Source organism: Caretta caretta, chromosome 13 (genome assembly GCF_965140235.1).
Source record: "Caretta caretta isolate rCarCar2 chromosome 13, rCarCar1.hap1, whole genome shotgun sequence".
Classification (NCBI taxonomy): Eukaryota; Metazoa; Chordata; order Testudines; family Cheloniidae; genus Caretta; species Caretta caretta.
Window position 1 is genome coordinate 4,042,505 of NC_134218.1, and position 24,120 is coordinate 4,066,624.

Below are 24,120 nucleotides of genomic sequence, written 5' to 3' on the forward strand. Positions count from 1 at the left end.
CGCTCCAATTAGTCACCCGTTTGCATTTTCCTGCTTCCATTAGGTTTTGAAGGAACAACAAAGTCAGCTGAGTTAGCACTGATATTATGTATGTGTATAAATTAAGGCAGAAAGGCTTCCAACCGTTCACTTTAAATAGTTTTTATAGCTTTAAGGATCAGAAAGCCAATAACCCACACAGAGAGCAGAAAATACACACACATGCAAATAGCAGCTCTTTTGGGACCTCATGCAAGAGCCTCACTCTGAGTCTTGGTGAGATTGGAAATGTCATGGAGGTGGCACCCATGGGTCTTACTCTGACTAAAATGGAAGACGTTATTACAAACAGTAGTTTGTAGATGCCCATCCAAGGCAGAAATAGCCAACATTTTCCTTTTCCTTTAGGCAGACAGCTGCAATACAAGACTATGCAAGAAGTTCATTAAGCCTGGCTATAAATTTCATCGCTAAGCAGTAGAATGTTTTTGCTTCACACGTATCACTGGGGTGATCCATTGCGAATGGCTGAGTTTTGCAAATTAGTAAGTGAGCAAACACAATGTAAAAGCCACAGAAAACGCATCACAAAATGAAGAGCCTGATCTCACAAAGTGCCGGGCATCCTTATGTCCCATTGCCTTCAGAGAACAACGCCCTCACAGCCTTTTCAGGCCACAAACTTACCACAAAAAGTGTGCAGTTGGTCTCTGAGCTCCTGTGGATATAGGCAATTAAGTTATGCTCTGATTCTGCTCCGTTCATATCTCTTTACATTACTGGCACAACCCTTTGACAGACCCCTTGTGCAAACCTGAATGTGCACCGGGCACGTTGCATGAACAAAATGACTCTCTCTCTCTATTGTATTTTGAGTGAAGTAAACAAGCATGGAAGAGGAGTTAACTGGATTCTCATTCAAACAGAGCTGCTAAGAAGGTCAGAAGAGCCACCACCTTGCTTTCTCTCAACTGACTCACCCCAGAACTCCCCCAGTGTACTCTAGTATGATTGCTGGGTACTCACTCCTGCTCTTTGCCATTAATATTAGCTCCAACACTCACACATTTTAAAATATTTCTGTCACAAAGTCAATCCTTGGGGATCCTACTCTAGCCAGCCCTTGCCCCACTTTTACATAGTAAACAGAGACTAAAACGGATTCTCTGGGGAGATCCACAACAAATACATAACTGGGATTCACCCAAACAGCTATTGTCCTATCCCAAAGCCTTTGGTATGTATAGGAAATAGTAGAGGTAGCATGTTACAGTGTACAAATATGCTGGGCTTGGATGCAGAAGACCATGGTTCTATTCCTAGCTCTGTCACTAATCTTCCGTGTGAACTTGGGTAAATCACTTTGCCTTCATGTGCTTCTATTTCCCTTCAATTTTACTATTCAATTAAATATATAAGTTCTTCTACTGATCTCTTCACCATAGTATCTGAGAGTTATAAGTGCGTTAAGCAATATGACTGTCTATCAAGTGTTTGTTCTCTCATCCTCTCTCTAAGGGCCGAAGTGTGTGCAGGGGATAGGAGTGTTTTGTTTTGGAATTTATATATATACACACACATACATGTTGCTATATCTTTGTTAGAGAAGGCAGGTCAAAGAAATGCACCTTGCACTTAGAGCAGATGGGGGTGAGGTTTGTGACAGTCCTTACTTCCTGAGGAAGTTCATTCCACAGTCTTGGGCCAGCCGCCAAGAAAGCTCTGTCTCCTGCACATATGTGCTTTACCCTTTTGTACAGAGTTCATACTGCTAGAGGAGTGCGGTTGTCACTCATGGTCTTCATCCTCATGTAGCTATTCAATGTCCTGGGTATCTTGAAGGTAAGGACCAAGACACTGAACTTGGGAAGCCAGTGTAGGATGTGAAGGACAGGTGTGACGTGCTCAAGGTAGCCAGTGTTGCCAAGGAGAAATGCTGCAGCATTCAATACCAGCTGGAGTTTCCAAGCTCTGAAGACTTCATGCCTAGGTATACAGCATTGCAATAGTCCAGCGAAGAAGTGACAAAGGCACGAATAACTGAGATTAGCACATCATCTGCCAGGATGGGACAGACTCTCTTAGCCCACTGGAAATGACAGAAAGCATTACTTGCGGATGCTGCTATGCTAGAGCTTAGTGTCCATGAGGAATCCAGGAGCACTCCTAAGCTACAGACTGAGATGACCAATTATGAGCATGTACCTTCAACCAAACGAGACTGCATCATGGATGCAAACTCTTCAAAGGGCTTTCCTCTCCCCGCCAGCATCACCTGTTTTGCTTGGGTTCAGTTTCAACCAGCTGTTCTTCATCCGTGAGCTGATCTCATTCAAACACTGGGCCATCTTGATGGTAGTGGTATGGTTGTATATGGTGAAGGACAGCTAGAGCTGTATGTCATCTGCATACTCCTGGCACCTGAGTCCTTGTTATCTGATCAGTTCATCTAGTGGCTGTATGTAGACACCCTTCGTATGTCTAATCTCTTTAGACCGTAAACTCTTTGGGGCAGGGTCTCTCTCAATATAAATTTGTTCAGCACCCAGCACAGGGGCCTAAGTTCAGCTGGGGCTTCTAAGTGCTACTGCAATATAATTAATACTATTTATCCTCTCACATTCATTTTTCTTACTTCTTCCTCTCTATCTGCAAAAGAAGGATAGTATTTACCTACCACTGCCCCCAGGATTAGTGTATACAGCCAAATACTTTAGAAATGCTAAATATTTTATCACCCTTTCCCCAGAGGGAGAAGCACATGCACTGGAGTGTCTTGTTTTGGTAGGGTCTTTTGGGTGTGTTTGTTTTATAAATACGTGTTGCTATGTATTTATGGTAAAAAAAAAGTTACGTTATGATACACCCGGTGTAGTTACGATACCTTTAGGAATTACCAACATTTACTACTGGAGGGGAATCTCCTTATAATCCCTTTATTTTCTCCCCCATTTGTTTCTTCTCCATGTTAAACTTGGACTCTCTATATTAGTGGCCCTCCTTCCTATTGAAGCACACCCTTATTACAGCAGTTGGGGGATAAAGGAGGGGCAAAGTAGCAGAGATCAACTCAATTCCACTTATTGAGCAACCAGAGGTTCTAGTGATGGGTTCTACTGATGTGTTCATGGGTGGGAGTGGGGGTGGAACAGAGACAACGCTCCTTCTCCCTTTCAGCAGCCAGAGAGGAGATGCTTCAAATTTATAAAACTCCTATTTGCTGCAGGCTGATACAAATGACAGAGCCACCAAGAAGAATCCAAGGACAGTATTTTGGTGGGTATCTCAACACCTTCTTCTTGGCTAGAAGATGGGAGATTAGTGGGGATTGGATTTCCTTGTAGGTGTTGCACCTGGACAATGGGGTGCCCCATCTTTCATATATTAGTCAATTTAGTTCTCTGGCTATTGGGATGTCTGGTAAAATTAGACTGTAACCCTTAAGGGCAGGGATTGTCTTTTTGTTATCTAGCAAAATGGGACTGGGGTCTCTGGGCACTACATCAATACAAGTTAAAGAAATAATAGTAATAAATAAATGTTATAGACCTATGTAATAAATCTAAGTCATGTGAATTCAGACAGTTAATAAATGGATGAAATAGAGATTGAATATTTATGGTATAACTGATAACAAGGTCAAAGCAAGGTTATTACAAGAAATTGACTTGACTTGACTTTGCAAAGAAAAGCTGGGCTAATGAAAATGGTGTTTTCCAAAGAGAGTGTTGACAAACAGTAAAAGAAGAAAAGTGCTTCCAGTTAAAAGTGCAGACTAATGCATAAACACAGAATAAAAAAGGGTAAACAACCTGCAGAAACCAGGAACCAGCTGCCCAGGTTATGTAAACTGACATAGCTCCATTTTAGACAATGGAACTGCACTAGTTTACACCACCTGAGGACCTGACTCCAGATTTGTTTGACAGAAAGGTGTACAGCACAAAGAGTGCCGTGTCATGAATGCAATAAAAGCAACCATTCTGCAGAAATGTGCTGCTTTCCGCACAGACTATAAGGAAATCCAGAATGCAAAAATACATTCATGAATATAAACACAAGGACAAAGCTTTGATGGAGATGATGATGCAGAAACAGAGTTCGTTGTTGGGTCTCTCAAGACATTTATAAAGCAAGGTTCTGTAACAAATTGACAATGATCTTGGAAATCAAAAAGTTGATTTTAAAGTCGATACTGGGACATCATGCCATAATATCACAGATCATGAGATCAGAAATGTTAAATATAATGCACAGTGCCAATCTGTGCATTGAGAAGTGTAAGAATAGAGTCTGAGATATCCTTTTCTGTACAGGTTTGAATACTGTCATATAAGATAATGGTCACATCTTCAGCTGCCAATCTAGCTCCTTTGCATTGCTTCTGTGGCACCTATGCCAGAAAGCAGCCTTAACAGGGAAGCTGGGGATTCCCCGTGCATAGGGAAATTCACAAATCACAAGCCAGCACAGCCTCAAGGCTTCCCCAGCCACACCCAGAATTTAAACACAACTAGTTTAAAACTACCTTCACTTCCCTCTCGTCCCCTCTCAGGTGCACCAGGCACACCTGCAGCTCCGGCCTGACACGTGAAATCCACAGGAAACAGAATGCAAAAGAACTAGTGAAACCACCTGAGATTCCTGATCAGCTCATAGGCCAAGGCTGACACAGATCTATTTGAATTAAGCAAGACGGATAATCTGTATTAATGGACTACTGCTACATCGTGTTCCAAAGTGAGCTGTTGCACAACACAACAAGTAGCAATGCAACAACCCCTGGTAAATGGCAGTTTGCTCACCTTGAGATTTCGTATGAGGTAATAACAAATAATTAACAAATAACAAATAATTAACAAATTATTATTAACAAATATTATTAACAAATAACAAATAATGATCCACAGCTAATGAGTATCTTATTTAGGCCATTCTCTTTCATATATGAATTCAAGAACTCCACACCAAACCCTCATTATGCACAGCCAAGTGGCTAGCAGAAAAAAAACAGTGAAAATAGCAAATAAAAGCCCTGGTGAATGCAAGGGATCCATATTTAGTATGGTTAGAATACTGCAACACAACTTGCAATGCTTTATTAGGCTCATGAGCCCAAGAGGGCCTATAATGCACATGTCTTAACCAGTCCCAAGAAGGAACTGTTTTGAGAACAAGAAATGGTCATGTAATAAAAACAATTGTTGAGGTTCAAAGGCAGTAGTCATGACAGATGTCCAAAAAGAGACAGAATGATCCTCTCACCTGCTGGGGTTTTGGGTTGCTTCTCCTGATGTTTCCATGTGTGTTATTACTTGGCTGCATGAGTAGTGTGTTATTTTTAGATAGCATGATGTTTTGTTTTATTTGTAAAAAGAAAAGGAGTACTTGTAGCACCTTAGAGACTAACCAATTTATTTGAGCATGAGCTTTCGTGAGCTACAGCTCAAGCTGTAGCTCACGAAAGCTCATGCTCAAATAAATTGGTTAGCCCTGGTCTACACTAGGACTTTAGATCGAATTTAGCAGCGTTAAATCGATTTAAACCTGCACCCGTCCACACAATGAAGCCCTTTATTTCGACTTAAAGGGCTCTTAAAATCGATTTCCTTACTCCACCCCTGACAAGTGGATTAGCGCTTAAATCGACCTTGCCGGCTCGAATTTGGGGTACTGTGGACACAATTCGATGGTATTGGCCTCCGGGAGCTATCCCAGAGTGCTCCATTCTGACCGCTCTGGACAGCGCTCTCAACTCAGATGCACTGGCCAGGTAGACAGGAAAAGAACCGCGAACTTTTGAATCTCATTTCCTGTTTGGCCAGCGTGGCAAGCTGCAGGTGACCATGCAGAGCTCATCAGCAGAGGTGACCATGATGGAGTCCCAGAATCGCAAAAGAGCTCCAGCATGGACTGAACGGGAGGTACGGGATCTGATCGCTGTTTGGGGAGAGGAATCCGTGCTATCAGAACTCCGTTCCAGTTTTCGAAATGCCAAAACCTTTCTGAAAATCTCCCAGGGCATGAAGGACAGAGGCCATAACAGGGACCCGAAGCAGTGCCGCGTGAAACTGAAGGAGCTGAGGCAAGCCTACCAGAAAACCAGAGAGGCGAACGGCCGCTCTGGGTCAGAGCCCCAAACATGCCGCTTCTATGATGAGCTGCATGCCATTTTAGGGGGTTCAGCCACCACTACCCCAGCCGTGTTGTTTGACTCCTTCAATGGAGATGGAGGCAATACAGAAGTAGGTTTTGGGGACGAAGAAGATGATGAGGAGGAGGTTGTAGATAGCTCACAGCAAGCAAGCGGAGAAACCGGTTTTCCCGACAGCCAGGAACTGTTTCTCACCCTAGACCTGGAGCCAGTACCCCCCGAACCCACCCAAGGCTGCCTCCTGGACTCAGCAGGCGGAGAAGGGACCTCTGGTGAGTGTACCTTTTAAAATGCTATACATGGTTTAAAAGCAAGCATGTGAAAGGATTACTTTGCCCTGGCATTTGCGGTTCTGCCTTTGCAAAAGGTTTCTGGGGAGGGCAGCCTTATTTCGTCCTTCATGGTAGGACACTTTACCACTCCAGGCCAGCAACACGTACTGGGGAATCACTGTAGAACAAAGCATTGCAGTGTATGTTTGCTGGCATTCAACCAAAATCCGTTCACGCGGTGGGAGGAGGCAAAATGCGACCTTGTAACGAAAGCACATGTGCTATGTATGTAATGTTAACTTTCAAGGTTTACCCTGAAAGAGTGTAGCCACTGTTTTATAAAATGTGTCTTTTTAAATACCGCTGTCCCTTTTTTTTTCTCCACCAGCTGCATGTGTTTCAATGATCACAGGATCTTCTCCTTCCCAGAGGCTAGTGAAGCTTAGAAAGAAAAAAAAACGCACTCGCGATGAAATGTTCTCCGAGCTCATGCTGTCCTCCCACACTGACAGAGCACAGACGAATGCGTGGAGGCAAATAATGTCAGAGTGCAGGAAAGCACAAAATGACCGGGAGGAGAGGTGGAGGGCTGAAGAGAGTAAGTGGCGGGCTGAAGAGAGTAAGTGGCGGGCTGAAGACAGGGCTGAAGCTCAAAGGTGGCGGCAGCGTGATGAGAGGAGGCAGGATTCAATGCTGAGGCTGCTGCAGGACCAAACCAGTATGCTCCAGTGTATGGTTGAGCTGCAGCAAAGGCAGCTGGAGCACAGACTGCCACTGCAGCCCCTCTGTAACCAACCGCCCTCCTCCCCAAGTTCCATAGCCTCCACACCCAGACGCCCAAGAACACGGTGGGGAGGCCTCCGGCCAACCAGCCACTCCCCCACAGAGGATTGCCCAAAAAAAAGAAGGCTGTCATTCAATAAATTTTAAAGTTGTAAACTTTTAAAGTGCTGTGCTTAAAGTGCTGTGTGGCATTTTCCTTCCCTCCTCCACCACCCCTCCTGGGATACCTTGGTAGTCATCCCCCTATTTGTGTGATGAATGAATAACGAATGCATGACTGTGAAGCAGCAATGACTTTATTGGCTCTGCAAGCAATGATTAAAGGGAGGAGGGGAGGGTGGTTAGCTTACAGGGAAGTAGAGTGAACCAAGGGGCGGGGGGGTTCATCAAGGAGAAACAAACAGAACTTTTACACCGTAGCCTGGCCAGTCATGAAACTGTTTTTCAAAGCTTCTCTGATGCGTACCGCGCCCTCCTGTGCTCTTCTAACCGCCCTGGTGTCTGGCTGCGCGTAACCAGCAGCCAGGCGATTTGCCTCAACCTCCCACCCCGCCATAAACGTCTCCCCCTTACTCTCACAGATATTGTGGAGCACACAGCAAGCAGTAATAACAGTGGGAATATTGGTTTCGCTGAGGTCTAAGCGAGTCAATAAACTGCGCCAGCGCGCCTTTAAACGTCCAAATGCACATTCTACCACCATTCTGCACTTGCTCAGCCTGTAGTTGAACAGCTCCTGACCACTGTCCAGGCTGCCTGTGTACGGCTTCATGAGCCATGGCATTAAGGGGTAGGCTGGGTCCCCAAGGATACATATAGGCATTTCAACATCCCCAACAGTTATTTTCTGGTCTGGGAATAAAGTCCCTTCCTGCAGCTTTTGAAACAGACCAGAGTTCCTGAAGATGCGAGCATCATGCACCTTTCCCGGCCATCCCACGTTGATGTTGGTGAAACGTCCCTTGTGATCCACCAGAGCTTGCAGCACTATTGAAAAGTACCCCTTGCGGTTTATGTACTCGGCGGCTTGGTGCTCCGGTGCCAAGATAGGGATATGGGTTCCATCTATAGCCCCACCACAGTTAGGGAATCCCATTGCAGCAAAGCCATCCACTATGACCTGCACATTTCCCAGGGTCACTACCCTTGATATCAGCAGATCTTTGATTGCGTGGGCTACTTGCATCACAGCAGCCCCCACAGTAGATTTGCCCACTCCAAATTGATTCCCAACTGACCGGTAGCTGTCTGGCGTTGCAAGCTTCCACAGGGCTATCGCCACTCGCTTCTCAACTGTGAGGGCTGCTCTCATCTTGGTATTCATGCGCTTCAGGACAGGGGAAAGCAAGTCACAAAGTTCCATGAAAGTGCCCTTACGCATGCGAAAGTTTCGTAGCCACTGGGAATCGTCCCAGACCTGCAACACTATGCGGTCCCACCAGTCTGTGCTTGTTTCCCGAGCCCAGAATCGGCGTTCCACAGCATGAACCTGCCCCATTAGCACCATGATGCATGCATTGGCAGGGCCCATGCTTTCAGAGAAATCTGTGTCCATGTCCTGATCACTCACGGGACCGCGCTGACGTCGCCTCCTCGCCCGGTATCGCGTTGCCAGGTTCTGGTGCTGCATATACTGCTGAATAATGCGTGTGGTGGTTAATGTGCTCCTAATTGCCAAAGTGAGCTGAGCGGGCTCCATGCTTGCCGTGGTATGGCGTCCGCACAGAAAAAAGGCGCGGAACGATTGTCTGCCGTTGCTCTGACGGAGGGAGGGGCGACTGACGACACGGCTTACAGGGTTGGCTTCAGGGAGCTAAAATCAACAAAGGGGGTGCCTGTACATCAAGGAGTATTTCAGGCAGGACTGCACGGAGGGTTCCAATAAGAAATGGTGCACCTAAGTTATCGTTGTTATTGGAACAAGGAGGTTAGCCTGGCCTCTGATTGATACATGGCTAGATTTACCTCGCTGCACCTTCTCTGTGAGTGACTGCAGTGTGACCTAGAGGAATGAGTCCCCTAGACAGGGGAGGAGGCAAATGAGTACAAAACAAATCTGGTCTATTTCTTGTTTTGACCCACTCCATCTATCTTTTACATCTTTGGCTGGCAGCAGACGGTGCAGAAGGACTGCATGCCATCCACATCTCATGGCTGCTTGGCAGAAGATGGTACAGTACGCCTGCTAGCCATCCCCATCTCTTGCCTGCCTGGCAGAAGATGGTGCAATACGACTGCTAGCAATCCTCATCTCTTGCCTGCCTGGCAGAAGATGGTACAGTACGACTGCTAGCAGTCCGTATCGCCTGCCTGCTCACCATAAGATGGTTCAATAGGACTGACTGCAGGACTAAAGAGAATGACCTGGTCAAGTCACTCCAAATTTAGTCCCTGCGCCCATGTCTGCCCAGGCGCTCCCAGCCGACGCGGCCAGGAGCACCTCGGACACGATGAGGACGACTACCAGTCGTATTGCACCGTCTGCTGCCAGAAGGCAAGGGGTTGCTGCTACTGTGCAGCAAAGCCGTACCGCGTCTGCCAGCACCCAGGAGACATAGGGTGACGGTTACCTGAGCGGGCTCCATGCTTGCTGTGGTATGGCGTCTGCACAGGTAACTCAGGAAAAAAGGCGCGAAATGATTGTCTGCCCTTGCTTTCACGGAGGGAGGGAGGGAACGGGGGCCTGACGACACGTACCCAGAACCACCCGCGACAATGTTTTAGCCCCATCAGAGCGCTCCATTGTGACTGCTCTGGACAGCACTCTCAGATGCCCGATTGTTTGCCATTGCTCTGACGCTGGGAGGGGCGCTTACAGGGTTGGCTTCAGGGAGCTAAAATCAACAAAGGGGGTGGCTTTACATCAAGGAGTATTTCAGGCAGGACTTCACAGAGGGTTCCAATAAGAAATGGTGCACCTAAGTTATTGTCCTTATTGGAGCAAGAAGGTTAGCCTGGCCTCTGATTGATACATGGCTAGATTTACCTCGCTGCACCTTGACTGCAGTGTGATCTAGAAGAATGAGTCCCCTAGACAGGGGAGGGGGGGGAAGCAAATGAGTACAAAACAAATCTGGTCTATTTCTTGTTTTGACCCACTCCATCTATCTTTTACATCTTTGGCTGGCAGCAGACGGACTGCATGCCATCCACATCTCATGACTGCTCGGCAGAAGATGGTACAGCACGACTGCTAGCAGTCCGTATCGCCTGCCCGCTCACCATAAGACGGTTCAATAGGACTGACTGCAGGACTAAAGAGAATGACCTGGTCAAGTCACTCCAAATTTAGTCCCTGTGCCCATGTCTGCCCAGGCGCTCCTGATCGACCTCACAGAGGCGACCAGGAGCACCTCAGACATGACGATGACGGCTACCAGTCGTACTGTACCGTCTGCTGCCACAAGGCAAGGGGTTGCTGCTACTGTGTAGCAATGCCGTACCGCGTCTGCCAGCACCCAGGAGACATAGGGTGACGGTTACCTGAGCGGGCTCCATGCTTGCCATGGTATGGCGTCTGCACAGGTAACTCAGGAAAAAAGGCGCGAAATGATTGTCTGCCCTTGCTTTCACGGGGGGAGGGAGGGAACGGGAGGCTGACGATATGTACCCAGAACCACCCGCGACAATGTTTTAGCCCCATCAGGCATTGGGATCTCAACCCAGAATTCCAATGGGCAGCGGAGACTGCGGGAACTGTGGGATAGCTACCCACAGTGCAACGCTCCGGAAGTCGACGCTTGCCTCGGTACTGTGGAAGCGCTCCGCCGAGTTAATGCACTTAATGCACTTAGAGCATTTACTGTGGGGACACACACACTCGAATTTATAAAACCGATTTCTAAAAAACCGACTTCTATAAATTCGACCTTATTCCGTAGTGTAGACATACCCTAAGTCTCTAAGGTGCTACAAGTACTCCTTTTCTTTTTGCGAATACAGACTAACACGGCTGTTACTCTGAAACCTGTTTTATTTGTGTTTGACTTTCAAAAAGAAAAAGGGAGATGTAACAGTGTTGGAAGATTCTGAACCCTGCCATGTAACAAGGGTATTCATAGCCTTTTGTAGCCCTTCAGGAGACTGGCCACGCCATGAAGATCAGTCTCTTCCCAGCACTCCTTGTTTGAGTATTTAGAAGCTCCTCAATTACATTTTTGTAGAGCAGGTTTTGCTGATATGGGGCCAGTCTGACGGGCCCCATTTGGATGCTCATGGAGGAGAGGGCACAAGAAGGCTTCCCTCAACTTCTGATCCCTGCCCAGGCAGCCAGCAACACGGCAGTCACTCCTAGCAACTCCTCTCCTTGTATCATAGTCCTGCCCACTTCTGCACCAGCCAGTAAAGCTGGCTAGGCACAGAGAAGGGATTAGAGTATGCTGCATTGTTCTAAGAGACAGTACACCAGATATGCTTCCCCTGCATGCCTGTGAGGTCCAGGAGGGGCTGAGGTTCCCAAGGCAATGTAACTCTGCACCACCCTAATGCAGGGATGTGCCTATCAGGCACAAGAAAGCCCATGCAGTGGAAGTAATTTATTCAATGCATTGGAAACACAGATTTCATATGGTAATAGCCATATACTTCTGAGACTGCATCTGCCTGTCAGGAGCCTATTTAAGATCTCTGGGGAAAGTCTGAAGAGTGCCACCCAGGAGGCGAGCTAAAGACTCATGCATACTAACCATGATTCAGGAAGCAGGAAAGAGAGATGAAAATTACCCATCCCCCAGCAGAGACATAATGCAAAACAGAACTGTCATGGGAGCTGGTGAGAGACGGAGGAGGAGGAAGAGACAGAAAGAAAAAGCATATGAGAGACAGAGACAGAGCTTGTGGGGCCACAAGTAAGAACCTGGGCCTATGTGCCCACATAATGCGGGGCCCCGTGCATTCACTTACTTTGGGCTGAAGGCCTTCCTCTCCATTTCTATGTCTAGGGGTGTAGCATGGATCAGAACGTTATCTACCTCCCCCCCCCCATCTGGTTCCAGTACCAAAGTAGGACTCGGACAATGCCATTCTGTGGCTTCACAGCGACCAAGGTAGTTGACTGAAGACATCCCTTGAGAGAGCAAGTAGCACAATGCCATTTGGATGAAAGGCAGGAGAGGTGTAATAATGAAGGACAGTCTGCACTCAGGGTAGGAGAGAGCAGTTTGGGCCATCTGGATTACCTCTCTTTTTGTTCTGAGTGATGGGAGAGAGAGAGCAGCAGAACTCAGGCTCCCATGCAACACTACCGAGGCCCTCCCAATAAAAGAATTAGTTTGTGCCTATCTCTCAGTGAGGCCATGGAAGGAGAAGGACAGGAGTGCTGAGGCCCAGGTCTGGTGGACTAAGTGGGTTGGATGCAGCAGCTGAGTCAGTGAGAAACCACAAATCTACTTAGCGAAGGGGAACTGGGAGGTGAAGAGGGAAAGAGGCTATTTGGGGGTAAGGTGCTTGAGAAAGGAAAATCAACGTGTCCAAGTGGGGGCAGGTGACCCAAGGTTTTGGTACATATGAGACCTATTTAGGACTAGATTCTCAGCTATAGTTGAAATGGGGAGACACCCAGGAGCCTAGAGAGGAAGGATATTCCAGCGGGTAGGTTGTTGGTCTGAGATGGGGGAGACCTTGGTTCATGTCCCTGCTCTGGCACAGACTCCCTGTGTGACCTTGAGCAAGTCACTTAGTCTCTCTGGACCTTGGTTCCCTGTCCGTACAATGGGGATGATAGCACTGACTGACCACACAGAGTTGTAGTCAGGATAAGAATATTAAAGACTGTCAGGTGCTCAGATACTAGGGTAATGGAGGCCATATAAGTATTTAAGGTGGATAGGGGACTGTTCTGAAGTACACCAGCTGATAATGGACTTTAAGGAGCTGTTACCCAGCTGGGAAATGCTGCAGTGCACCAGAAGAGGCATGTAAGAGCTAGTTACTTTTTAGCCCTTTTGCACTCACAGATCCAGCTGAAGATGTGGTCCTAAATTTAATCCTGCATTAGATGAGACTCTTGATGGAAACCTTGCCACAAACCTAAAAGAAGGAGGCATGATATCATAAAGGGAAGGAGAAGATCAAAGGGCAGAACTCAGAAAGGTATGGAGTTTCCAATGAACTTCAGTAGAACTGGGAGAAAAACTGTTGGAGGCTTGCTGAGCTTCACCAAATTCCTGTAACACCTTTTCAGACTGACTGGCTCTCTTGAGTTTCACCCAAGAGTTAGACTCAACAGCCCTTAGACCCAGTTAACACCTGGATGGTCCATAGTTGTCTCCTGTGTCTGAGAAGAAAGTGGTGGGTTGGACACTTGTGAACATGCTGTCTGGGACTGTGCACAACTGGTGTTTACAGAGCATTTGGGGTTGTTCTGGATAAGGTAAGTGTGGAGCAGGTAAGTCCAAAAGCTTTTATTTCACCTACAGCCTTCCTTCTTTGCCCTTCCCAATTTCAGAGTAACTCACCTATTTCTCCCATGTCCAGAGAAGTGAGTAAGGAGGAGTGGGCATTCCATGCTAGAGGCAGTAATCAGAAAAGTATTTCTAAACTTCATGGAATGCAGCTTGGTTTATTAATCAGGGGTTTTCTGGGCCTACCCAGAGCAGGAAGGCAAAACTTCTGTGCATTTTGCTCCCTATCTCCAAAATGACCATGCCCAAATGCCACTGCTTATACCAGTGCTACACCATTTCCATATTTACTCCTCAGAAGAAGAGTTCACAGAAACTTCCCCAAGGTCCATGATGCCACTGAGTCCCCACTTTTCCTTTCCAGAAGGAGAGTCTATTCACTTCATTAAAACAATACATTCATCAAATCTGTACCAGCACTTAAGATACCTCAGAGAAGGTTCCTTAGAAATATCTGAGGGATTTCAGAAGCTCTGCAATATGTCATCGATGGAGACCTGGTTTATAGACTGAGAAATAACAAATATTTTAAAATGATTTGGAATCCCTGGTTGGATACAGTGGTTTAAAAAGACTATTCCTTTCATTGTACTCCTTAGGTTTGTAAAACTGAAGTCCTGCTAGATGTAACAGGAACGTCTAAAATAAGCCTTGTACACTCAGTTCATTAAAGAAATACCTTGGAGATGCATAGATAGGATGGGTAGGGATGAATCTGAGTGGGGCCTCTGGGCGCTATTACAACATTAATACAAAAAAAAAAATAGATATATGCCAGTGCTACAGAGTGTCCGCTAATAGAGTCCAGAAGAAGAAATCATGGGGACCCACCAGGGCCATATAAAGCCATATGATGCCAACATCCATCTAGTGAGGAGAAACATCTGGGATTTTCCAGGACCACACCATGTGGTATGCCAGGACCATGTGCCATGTGGTATCCACTTGTGCATACCAAAATGAGAGACACCAGTGATTCAGCCTGGCTCCACCACACCAGATGCACTCGTCTATCAGAAAAAGAGTCCACAAGGCTTTCACAATACTACACCATTTCATAATCTCTAGGAGAGGTCACAAATATTCCTTTGCCTGTTCATATGCCCAAACAAGCCTTTCAGTGATGGATGAGTAGACACAGTCATGTGTCCTGGACTCTTTCTTTAGGGGTATACAAAAAAGCGTAGTTACATTAGGCTTGAATAAAGACTGGGAGTGAATGTATCATTACACAAAGTAAAATTATTTCCCTATGTTAATTCCCACCCCCACTGTTCTTCACACCTTCTTGTCAACTGCTGGAAATGGCCCACCTTGATCATCACTACAAAAGGTTTTTTTTCTCTCCTGCTGGTAATAGGTCACCTTATCTGATCACTCTCATTACAGTGTGTATGGTAACACCCATTATTTCATGTTCTCCGTGTACATAAAATCTCCACACTCTATTTTCCACTGCATGCATCCGATGAAGTGAGCTGTAGCTCACGAAAGCTTATGCTCAAATAAATTTGTTAGTTTCTAAGGTGCCAGAAGTCCTCCTGTTCTTTTTGCGGATACAGACTAACAGGGCTGCTGCTCTGAAATTTAGTCCCTGTGACTCTCTAAGGATTCACCAGAGCATGTGTGAATAGCTGTCAGCATAGCATGGCCATCACTGCAGCTGAGCCTGCACTGAGCATGTGCTGCTGCTTCTCCTGCTTTATCACTGAAGTTGACAATCATGGCAAGAAGGAAGTACCTAGAGAGTCTGGTGAGAATTGAAACAAACTGGTGAAGCAGGGCAAGCAGGACTGGTTTCCTTTTCATCTGAGGGATTTGTTTATTTTAACAGACCCCAGGAAATCTTCCCTAGGGATACAAGCCCTTGGGCATTGGCTGCAAACAATTACAGCTGCTCTCTCTCTCCAGCACTGATTTGTTTTTGCTCGGGATAAAGAGAGAAATAAAGCAGAAAGAATAAAGGAAAAAGAAGTCTCTCTTTCATTTACAAAATCTGCCTGTTTTTCCTGCCTTTGCAGCCTTCGTTCTATTCCTATTGTAAGTGCAACACTGAATAGAGAACTGACCCCTGCAAAGTCCACTGGCTGAGACTCAGCCCTGCTCCTTGTCATATACCAAGTTTCCATTTTCTCTCTTCTCCTTCAGCTATAATAACTGCTGTCTCTTGATTCCTCTGCTCTGGTACTTATGCATGTCACACCCACCATCTCATTTGTGTCAGGCTGAATGCAATCTTGGTTTAGATTGCTGAGCTCCCTGCAATTCAAATTAGACCAGAACCAATTCTGTAATAAAGCAAGATGGATGGGTGGGGCCTTCAGAATAAACACTAGCACACATTCAATGACACAGGCAAAAGGGTGCTCTCTCTCTCCCTCACACATCCTCTCCCATGCCTGCAGATTTTCTAGCATAAGGGCAAACATTTTTAACATTGGCTAGTTTTGGTTTCCTAATCATATACAAAGCCTGCTTTGGATTAGCTGCATCCCTACACACATCCCCCAGTGCCCCCTCCCAGCCCTCTTTTCCTTCCCCCCTCCCGGCTTTAGTGGTCTTTTTAAAAGGAAAAAAGAACAGAAAATGCACTGCAGAGAGCACAGGGGTGAAGCTAGTGAATGCACCAAGAAAGGCTGCTCTGTCTTCCTTTCAGCAAGTTCCCTGGATGGGAGAGGGTCTGGAACAGAACACACCTTGTCCTTTCCTCCTCCACTCCCATTCAGCCCCCCATTCCAACCCTTTATGATTATTTTGCTTGCCCCATCTTTCATAAAGCCTCCTCCTCTTTAACGCAGCATAGAAGGAATCAGAGCTGTTTCAAGAAGGGGGGGGGGGGGGACACTCTCAACAAGCATCCATTGTTCAGGTGTAAATCAGCACTTTTATTTTCTTCCTCACTGAGCTCCAGTTCCATCCACATGAACCCTTCCCTTGTTCCCCCACCTGCGCAGCTCCCCAGCAAGGTGCTATAAGACCCATCTCTAGGAACCAGTTTCACAGAAAGGTTGCACCATTCTCGCCGCAGCCTGACATGCTGCAGGCTAATCTGAATGTCAAAACCAGATAGTGCCTAACCTAGGAAAACAAGAGGCAGCAATGGTATTATTCCCAGTATTACTGCAGGAAGGAGGAAGGGCTTCCCTTGCAGCATTGGATTTCACTCAGCAGCATCAGAGGACCACTCCCCTACAACACTTTATAATGGAGCAATGCATCCTGATGGATGCAAGGCTCTGGGAATGCACAGAAAGCAAGCTCCATTTTTTTTTAAAGCATAATTTTCAATTTCTTGCTTATGTCTCTTTCCTTGACCCACTTGTACAGTGCCTGGTCTTTACCAATGTAAAAATGCAATTCCCAGCCCCTCCCCATCCCTTCTTCCAAAAATGAACAAGTGATTTTTTTTAAAATTACCATGTGATGTGACCACAAAATATTATTTGACAGGTAATATTATTTGATATGCACTAAGCATATCTCAAGTGTCACATTTTAAGGTCAGGAATTTTTTAAGTAGGCAGGTTTTAACTACTGTGGATACAGGTGAAAAAAAAAATCCCACCCAGCTTTCATATATCAAATGGGGGAAAAAAAAGACAATGTTGCCAAACCAGCTGTCTGTCCCTCGGAGAACCCTCCCAGCATGAAAGCAAAATTCACACTGGAAACAATAATAAACAACAACAACGATGTTTTAAATGATTGATATAAAAAAAATCCATGCTGGTCCTACCTGACACAGTACTGGCCATGGTGGCGAGGTGGATAGCAGAGTGGATGCTGGAGGGGAGATGCAGTAGTAGGGAGGAGCGAAAGAACGCCTTGCTGGCTTTCCGCTGAAGTGCTGCAATGCTGTGGAACAGAGGAAGATCTGACTCAGCTGTAGGGGGCTGCAGCCATCTGAAGGAGGAGAGAGAGAGACTGAGAGAAGTGGGTGGAAAGAAAGAGACGGGGGTCACCAGTTCAGAATATTAATTAGTGAACCTGGCCTTCTTTCCTGGGTGGCTTTGATGTCAGATTCTTCCCAGAGCCACAGTTTTACGGCTATAAATACAGAGAGAATCGAGGGGGGAGGGCAAGGAGCTACACCCAATCTTGGGCTCTATAAAAGAAATTTTTCTCTCTCTTTCTCCATCCCTCCCTTTTCTGCTGTAGATGGACTAGCCTGGCACTTTTTCTCTCTCTCTCTTTAGCTTTCAATTGACAAAAAAAAAAAAGTATGCAGATTCATGTAATTTATTTTTTCTTTTAAAAGGGAAAAACTCTCTCAAAGCCAGCAAACCCTTGAGGGGCCATGGCTGGTGGCCAGGAGAACCAGGGGAAAAACACCAGCTGCTTTACACAGATAGGGAAGGGGAAGAGTGACCTGAGAAAAATAGGAATCTGTAGGTCTGATTCTCCTCTGACTCGTAAACCAGAAGTTCTACTGGAGTCAAGGGGGCTACGCTGCTGGGAAACTGATGTGAGGGAGAGGAGAATCCAGCCCTCTGCATCCAGCGGGGCTTCTTTTTTTTCTTCTGGGTGTTTGGGCTTTTACATTTTGTATCATCTCCTCTCTGGTGGTTGTTGCTAGGGGCTGATACACTCTATGCTTTATGATGGTTTCTAAGTCTATTCCACACACCCATTGAGGAACCAGAAAAACGCCACCTCTTTCACAGTAAGTGCCGCAGGCACCCCTGTATTATTCATCCAGTTGTGGCAGTACGATCTTCACCGCATTATTTTTTATCCACCATTAACCTCATCAGCTTTAGGTTCCTCACACTATTCTGCCAGCTTCATCCTCAAACACCCCAAAATTATCCAGCATGCTGCAATATAGACACTCCCAACCCATCCCAGCAGCTGCAGGAAATTACAGCTTATTCAAGCAGCCACAGACATCCCTGCTTAGCACAGAAGTCACAGACAATACCCGCCTCTCAAAGGAAATTGATTTTCCCCTTCAGCTAAATTCTACCTCCAATCCCTGTTTGTCCTAATGCCTTAAGGTTGGGAGGAAGGGAGGGTCTCTGTCATTTGGAGGGAAAAAAGTACAAATTAAAATTTTAATTCAGGAGAATAATATTATTAATATATCCCCAACTTTAAAGAAACCTGGACAACAGTGGGCTATGGAACAGGTTTCTTTGTGGCCCACCTGGATGCTTTGTTACCCTCCTTCAAATGCCTATTTCATGGCTGTAGCAACTACAGTTATCCCCACACCCACTTCCTGGGATGAAAGTCCTCAGACTTAATAGGTAGTCCCAAGAAATCCCCCCAAAAGCTTGTAGCTGAGGCCAGCAGCCTAAACTTAGACAGGCATGCCTTACAGCCATCCACAGTTCATTTCCCTATTTGCAATGCAGCTGGGGTAACTTTTGCTCTTTACTTGATAATAATGCTTTCTTTGATTTACCCAACCAATCTGACAGGATCTATTTTCTTCTTGCCACATCCCAGGCGTATGACTCCCTTTACTCTGAAAAGCATAGGGAAGACTTTCAACCTGGTAACTGTTAGCTTTGTAGCATGTGCCTTAATTACAAAACATTCTGTGGGAAACGGGAGGAGAATGGGCAGATTAACTAGTGCCTGTGCTATGATGCTCCTTCTGAGAGATTGGGGAGTTGTGTGGGTGGCAACAAAGGCTATAGAGATAAGATGGCCATATAGGCCAGTGGATCAGACAACAGACTATGGCTCCAGAAATTTGGGTTCTGTTTCTGGCTTGCTGCATGATCTTTTGCAAGTCATTTCACCTCTCTGTGCTTTTTTTCCCTTTCCATGTCTCGTCTATTTCAAATACAAGCTCTTTGGTGCAGGGATTGTCTCTCACTATGTGTCTGTACAGTGCCTACCACAATGGGGCTCCCATATTGGTCAAAAGCTCTAAGTACTACTGTTTATATAAATAATATTCAAATAATGACTGTAGGTAGATGTCTAATGTTCCAAGTTATTTTTTCTTCCCTATTTTAAATGTAATTTCTTTTCCAAGCTGCCCCTGATTTGGGGCAGGACAAGTTTGAAAGTATCAGGCAGGAAAAGGTCTGCAATATTTTATGAAGGGATTCAGGAAAATAGGTGTGTATATTCCACTGATGTAATTGGTCCCCCTCTGCGTCTATGGCATGTGATAACTAACCAGGCAGATTATTGGGAATGATGGGTATTCAAGTAGAATCAGCAGCGAGACTGGTTTGTGGCACGCATGTCTTTCAGACTTTTCCATTATGAAAAATGTGACTTTTTTTTAAAAAAAATCATAATTAAAATTTCCTGGACTTTTTCCCCTATGGGAAGCTTTTCTCTGGCATGTCATCCTTTCAGTGGTGCTGAAAAGAGCTCCCAACTATGCACCACATGAAAGGTGCAGATCATAAACGGCAGGTCTCTGATTCCCCTTTTAGTCTATGAAGCTCAAAAGGTCAATTTCAGAAGAAAATTCCACCTGAAATTTCCCATCCTTCCTCCCGACAGAAGCCTCATCAATACATTCTGCATCTCAACAGGAACCCACAATAATCTCCTCTAAGGCTTATTATCTTATAAGATACATATGGTGCTGGCTGCCTAGGATCTGGTGAAAGCAGATACAAGGATGGAAACCATTCATTCTGTGACAGTAGAGAGTACATATTCTAGACACTAGCATGTGAAATACACACCAAGCAAACCAAAAACAAACAACTTAAAATAATATTACGAATCCAAATTCACATCACAGGTATTAGAAGACACAAAATTAAAAGTAGGCTATAGTAATCTTCTATCATGGGCATCAGAATGATAACAGTCTAATGTTCCTGCATTTATTTAGTACCTTTCCTCCAGATCTATCCCAGCGGGCTTTACAGATTTTACCTTCTCATTGAATTTACAGCATAAGTACTAATCATTTTCCCCAACACTGAAGGGCAGCCACCTCTGGGGGGGGGGGGAGGGGGAGAGGGAATACAACAGCTGTTTAATCAGCGGAATGTAATTACACACAGTTGAAGTCATCCATGACATGAGGTTAATATTCTTGGCACCCCAAGATGTGCAGTCACGCCAAAGTAGAGGAATGGTGGACATGGACCTCAGCACTGGCCTGCAAAGTTAACCAGGCAAGTCTGTGAAGCAGGCTGCAACATCCAAAAGGATAGTGCAGTGTGGGTATTATCCCAGATCACTGGGGATCTCCGGAGTCACAATCTCTCTCCGAGTTTCACATGGGGCAGTGTCTTCTTTGCAGCTCGGTGAATAATGGATATTTCAGTTTTCTGGCAATTCAAAAAAGTTGGAGGGAAGGGAATCATTTTGGTTTTGAGCATTTTTAAAGGTTTTTAAATGTTTAAAAATGAAATTAAAGGATTTCAAAACAAGAAGTTGTTTTGAATTGAAAAATCAAAATGTTTCATTTTAGAAAATGCTGAAACAAAACATTTCAATTTTAATTTTTTGCTTTTTTTTGGCTTTTGTGTCACTAAAGCTAATATCAGTGCAGCTCCTTTCAGGCTTCTGTCTTCCAAGCTGACTTAGCCAGTGAAGGTTTGTTTGATCTGTCTGTGGGGTATGCAATGCACTGGCCAGGACTGCTATGGTATAAAGTAATTGTGCTGCTAAGTAGTATAGCTTCAAGTTAGAGAGGGCTCTACTACTATATACAGAGTAACTACAGTTTTGATAAAAACGAGGAGTCCTTGTGGTACCTGAGAGACTAACGAATGTATTTGGGCATAAGCTTTCCTGATACGGTTTTGATGGCATTTAGAGCATCCCAGAAGCTGTCCTAATTTGTGCTGACAGTCAAACCAGCACCCAGGACTAGGGGGAGAGGTGATATAATGCACCTTCTGCCGGGTGCACCAGGGTTTTGGCATACCTGAGAATCTAGCGCTTGATCTGTTCATAACAAATGGATTTTGAATTAATGGATATCAATCAATCTGCAGTTATCGCCTCAAAGTTAAAATTCTGACAGCCACAGGAGGTTGGCCTACACTGGTGCTCCCATCCTTGGGTTTTAGCTTCCCCCTCAGTCTTCTTTTGTACAGATCAGACACATTACCTTCAGTCCATATTTTTTTAATGACTGCTTTTCAGGGTGGTCTGTAAATGTTGATTTTAAAAATATCAAATTTGAACTTTTATGTCTCCAGGGATATTTCAGAATTTGTCTCCTGAAAATTCCTGACCATCCCAGCTATTATCATGAGATGGAACGGGACAGTCTGCCTTGTCTGACATGAAATTCAAAAGTAAATGGTACTCAGGCAACAGCCTGAAATTAATAAATAATACATGAGAAAGTTAGAAAAAGAATCTGATTGTCTAGCAGGAATACCAACTGAGGCCAGCTTGCAGGTACCGCTGCAGTATTTAGCAACTGAGAGAGAGAAAACCCAGCGATAGCAACATCAGCACTAAATCAGAAAAATGTCTCTCTAAAGGCAAAAGAAACAAGTGGGACATCCTGACTGATTCTGTTTTGGTGCCTGCCATGTGCACTTCAGACGGGAAAGAAAATGAGGCTAAGTTGTGTAAAAGATCAGGAGGAGGAACTGCATCAAATCAATCAGGTGAAAATGTGAAGGGAAGCCTGGATTCTGGCCATCTTGGAGTCTCCTTCCACTTGTCTTGCCTGTACCAATGACAGACTTCAAGGAAGAGACTACAGGCTGCAGGCAAAACCTGCCATCTCATCTTATAGTTCAGTCTGCATAAACACCAATCTAATATGAAATGCTCCAACCTGCCTTCTCTTGTAAAAGTTGTAATGTGTTACAAATGCAGCATCTGACTCAGAGTGGGACAAATACATCTAAAACTGGTTAAGGGCCTGTTTAAAGAAGACAGTGGTCCTGACCTTGACCATTACATCTAGAGGCTGCAAACAATAAAATGATGCATTGCTTAATAGCCTGAGCACATAACTGAAAGCCAGGAATTTCTCCTATGGGCTAGTCCTGATTCCAGCACTGATTACTGTTCGGCCTTAGCTTCCCCTCTTATGAAAAGGGATCAGTTTCCTCCTTTGCAAAAATGGGTAATATTTACTTACGCGCCTACTTCATAGGTCTATTTAATTAAAATTTGAGTGTGAAAGAGGGAAGGCGATTTATTGCAGGTACTTCCTGATAGTCAAAAAGACAAAAGGACTCTGGCCCCATCTGGATCTCAAGGAATTAAATAACTATGTGGTCAAACAAAAGATGTCTTTTGAAAATGGTTTCCCTGGGACCCATTATGCCTCTTCAAGAGGATGGTGACTGGCATCTTTAATCTGCTCTTCTATCTATAAAGAAAAAAAATTACCTTCACACTATTGGCATTGACCTGCTTTATGGATGATCTGATCTGTGCTCTCATTTTCATCACATCCCAAAATTCTTACTCTCCAGGAGCAAGAATCTTGTACAGATGGTCTCTGTAGTGAAGGGAAAATGACTTATCTTGTAACTATGCTTCTCCAAAGATGTTATCTTGCATGATCCACTCACTCATCAACCTCCCTTCAGAGTTTGGAGATTTCCTTTTTTGAGGTGTTTCTCTTGCACCTGTTTTTTTATTTTTCCCTGAAGTCGAAGTTTTTATCTTATGTGGACAAACTTCAATCAAGACATAAAGAAAAGGAGTACTTGGGGCACCTTAGAGACTAACCAATTTATCTGAGCATGAGCTTTCGTGAGCTACAGCTCACTTCATCGGATGCATACCGTGGAAACTGCAGAAGACATTATATACACAGAGACCATGAAACAATACCTCCTCCCACCCCACTCTCTTGCTGGTAATAGCTTATCTAAAGTGATCATCAAGTTGGGCCATTTCCAGCACAAATCCAGGTTTTCTCACCCTCCGCCCCCCCCCACACAAACTCACTCTCCTGCTGGTAATAGCCCATCCAAAGGGATGTCTCTGTGTATATAATGTCTTCTGCAGTTTCCACGGTATGCATCCGATGAAGTGAGCTGTAGCTCACGAAAGCTCATGCTCAAATAAATTGGTTAGTCTCTAAGGTGCCACAAGTCTTCCTTTTCTTTTTGCGAATACAGACTAACACGGCTGTTACTCTGAAACCAATCAAGACATAGTTCTTCCGAGAGCGTCTCATTTGAAAGAACTACCTGGAACATTCAAAAGCTACATTTATACTTGGCAGAGGTGCCACGCAAAGACCATTAGGGGCCTGACTTATGCTCTAGACTTCTACCACTAACCTCAAGAGTTAAAAAAAAAAAAAAAAAAAAAAAAAGCTTGAAAACTATTGAAGTTCCTCCACTCTTGTGCGAAAGAGCTAAATTCCAAGAAGGAGAATCTGGGAGTGAGAATCCTGCTTTGATAGTATTTTAAGCATATATTTCCTACACGCATCTCCTGCAGTGTTTCTATATGCCAGTGATACACAGAGCAGTTATTTGAATCATGCATGCGTGAGATTGCAGAAGATTTATCTCATGCTCAGTTTCCTAATTAGAAGATGTACCAGGGCTATGTAGTTTAACGCAATGGCATATATTTCATGCACATCTCAAGGGATCTATCCCAGGTTTTG

The 24,120-nt window shown here is 45.0% G+C and overlaps 1 protein-coding gene across 2 annotated transcripts in view; it reads right to left on the reverse strand.

Annotated features, from left to right (window-relative positions):
* Nucleotides 1-24,120, reverse strand: part of STMN3 (stathmin 3) — a 47,229-nt gene that overhangs the window by 19,470 nt on the left and 3,639 nt on the right. The window contains exon 2 of one of the 2 annotated variants that reach the window (XM_048820417.2): nt 17,326-17,444. In XM_048820417.2, the coding sequence (XP_048676374.1) occupies nt 17,326-17,344 (19 nt within the window). In that variant the 5' untranslated portion in view covers nt 17,345-17,444. Of the gene's footprint in view, nt 1-17,325; nt 17,493-24,120 lie in introns of both variants that reach the window. The other variant, XM_048820415.2, reaches the window with a different exon arrangement.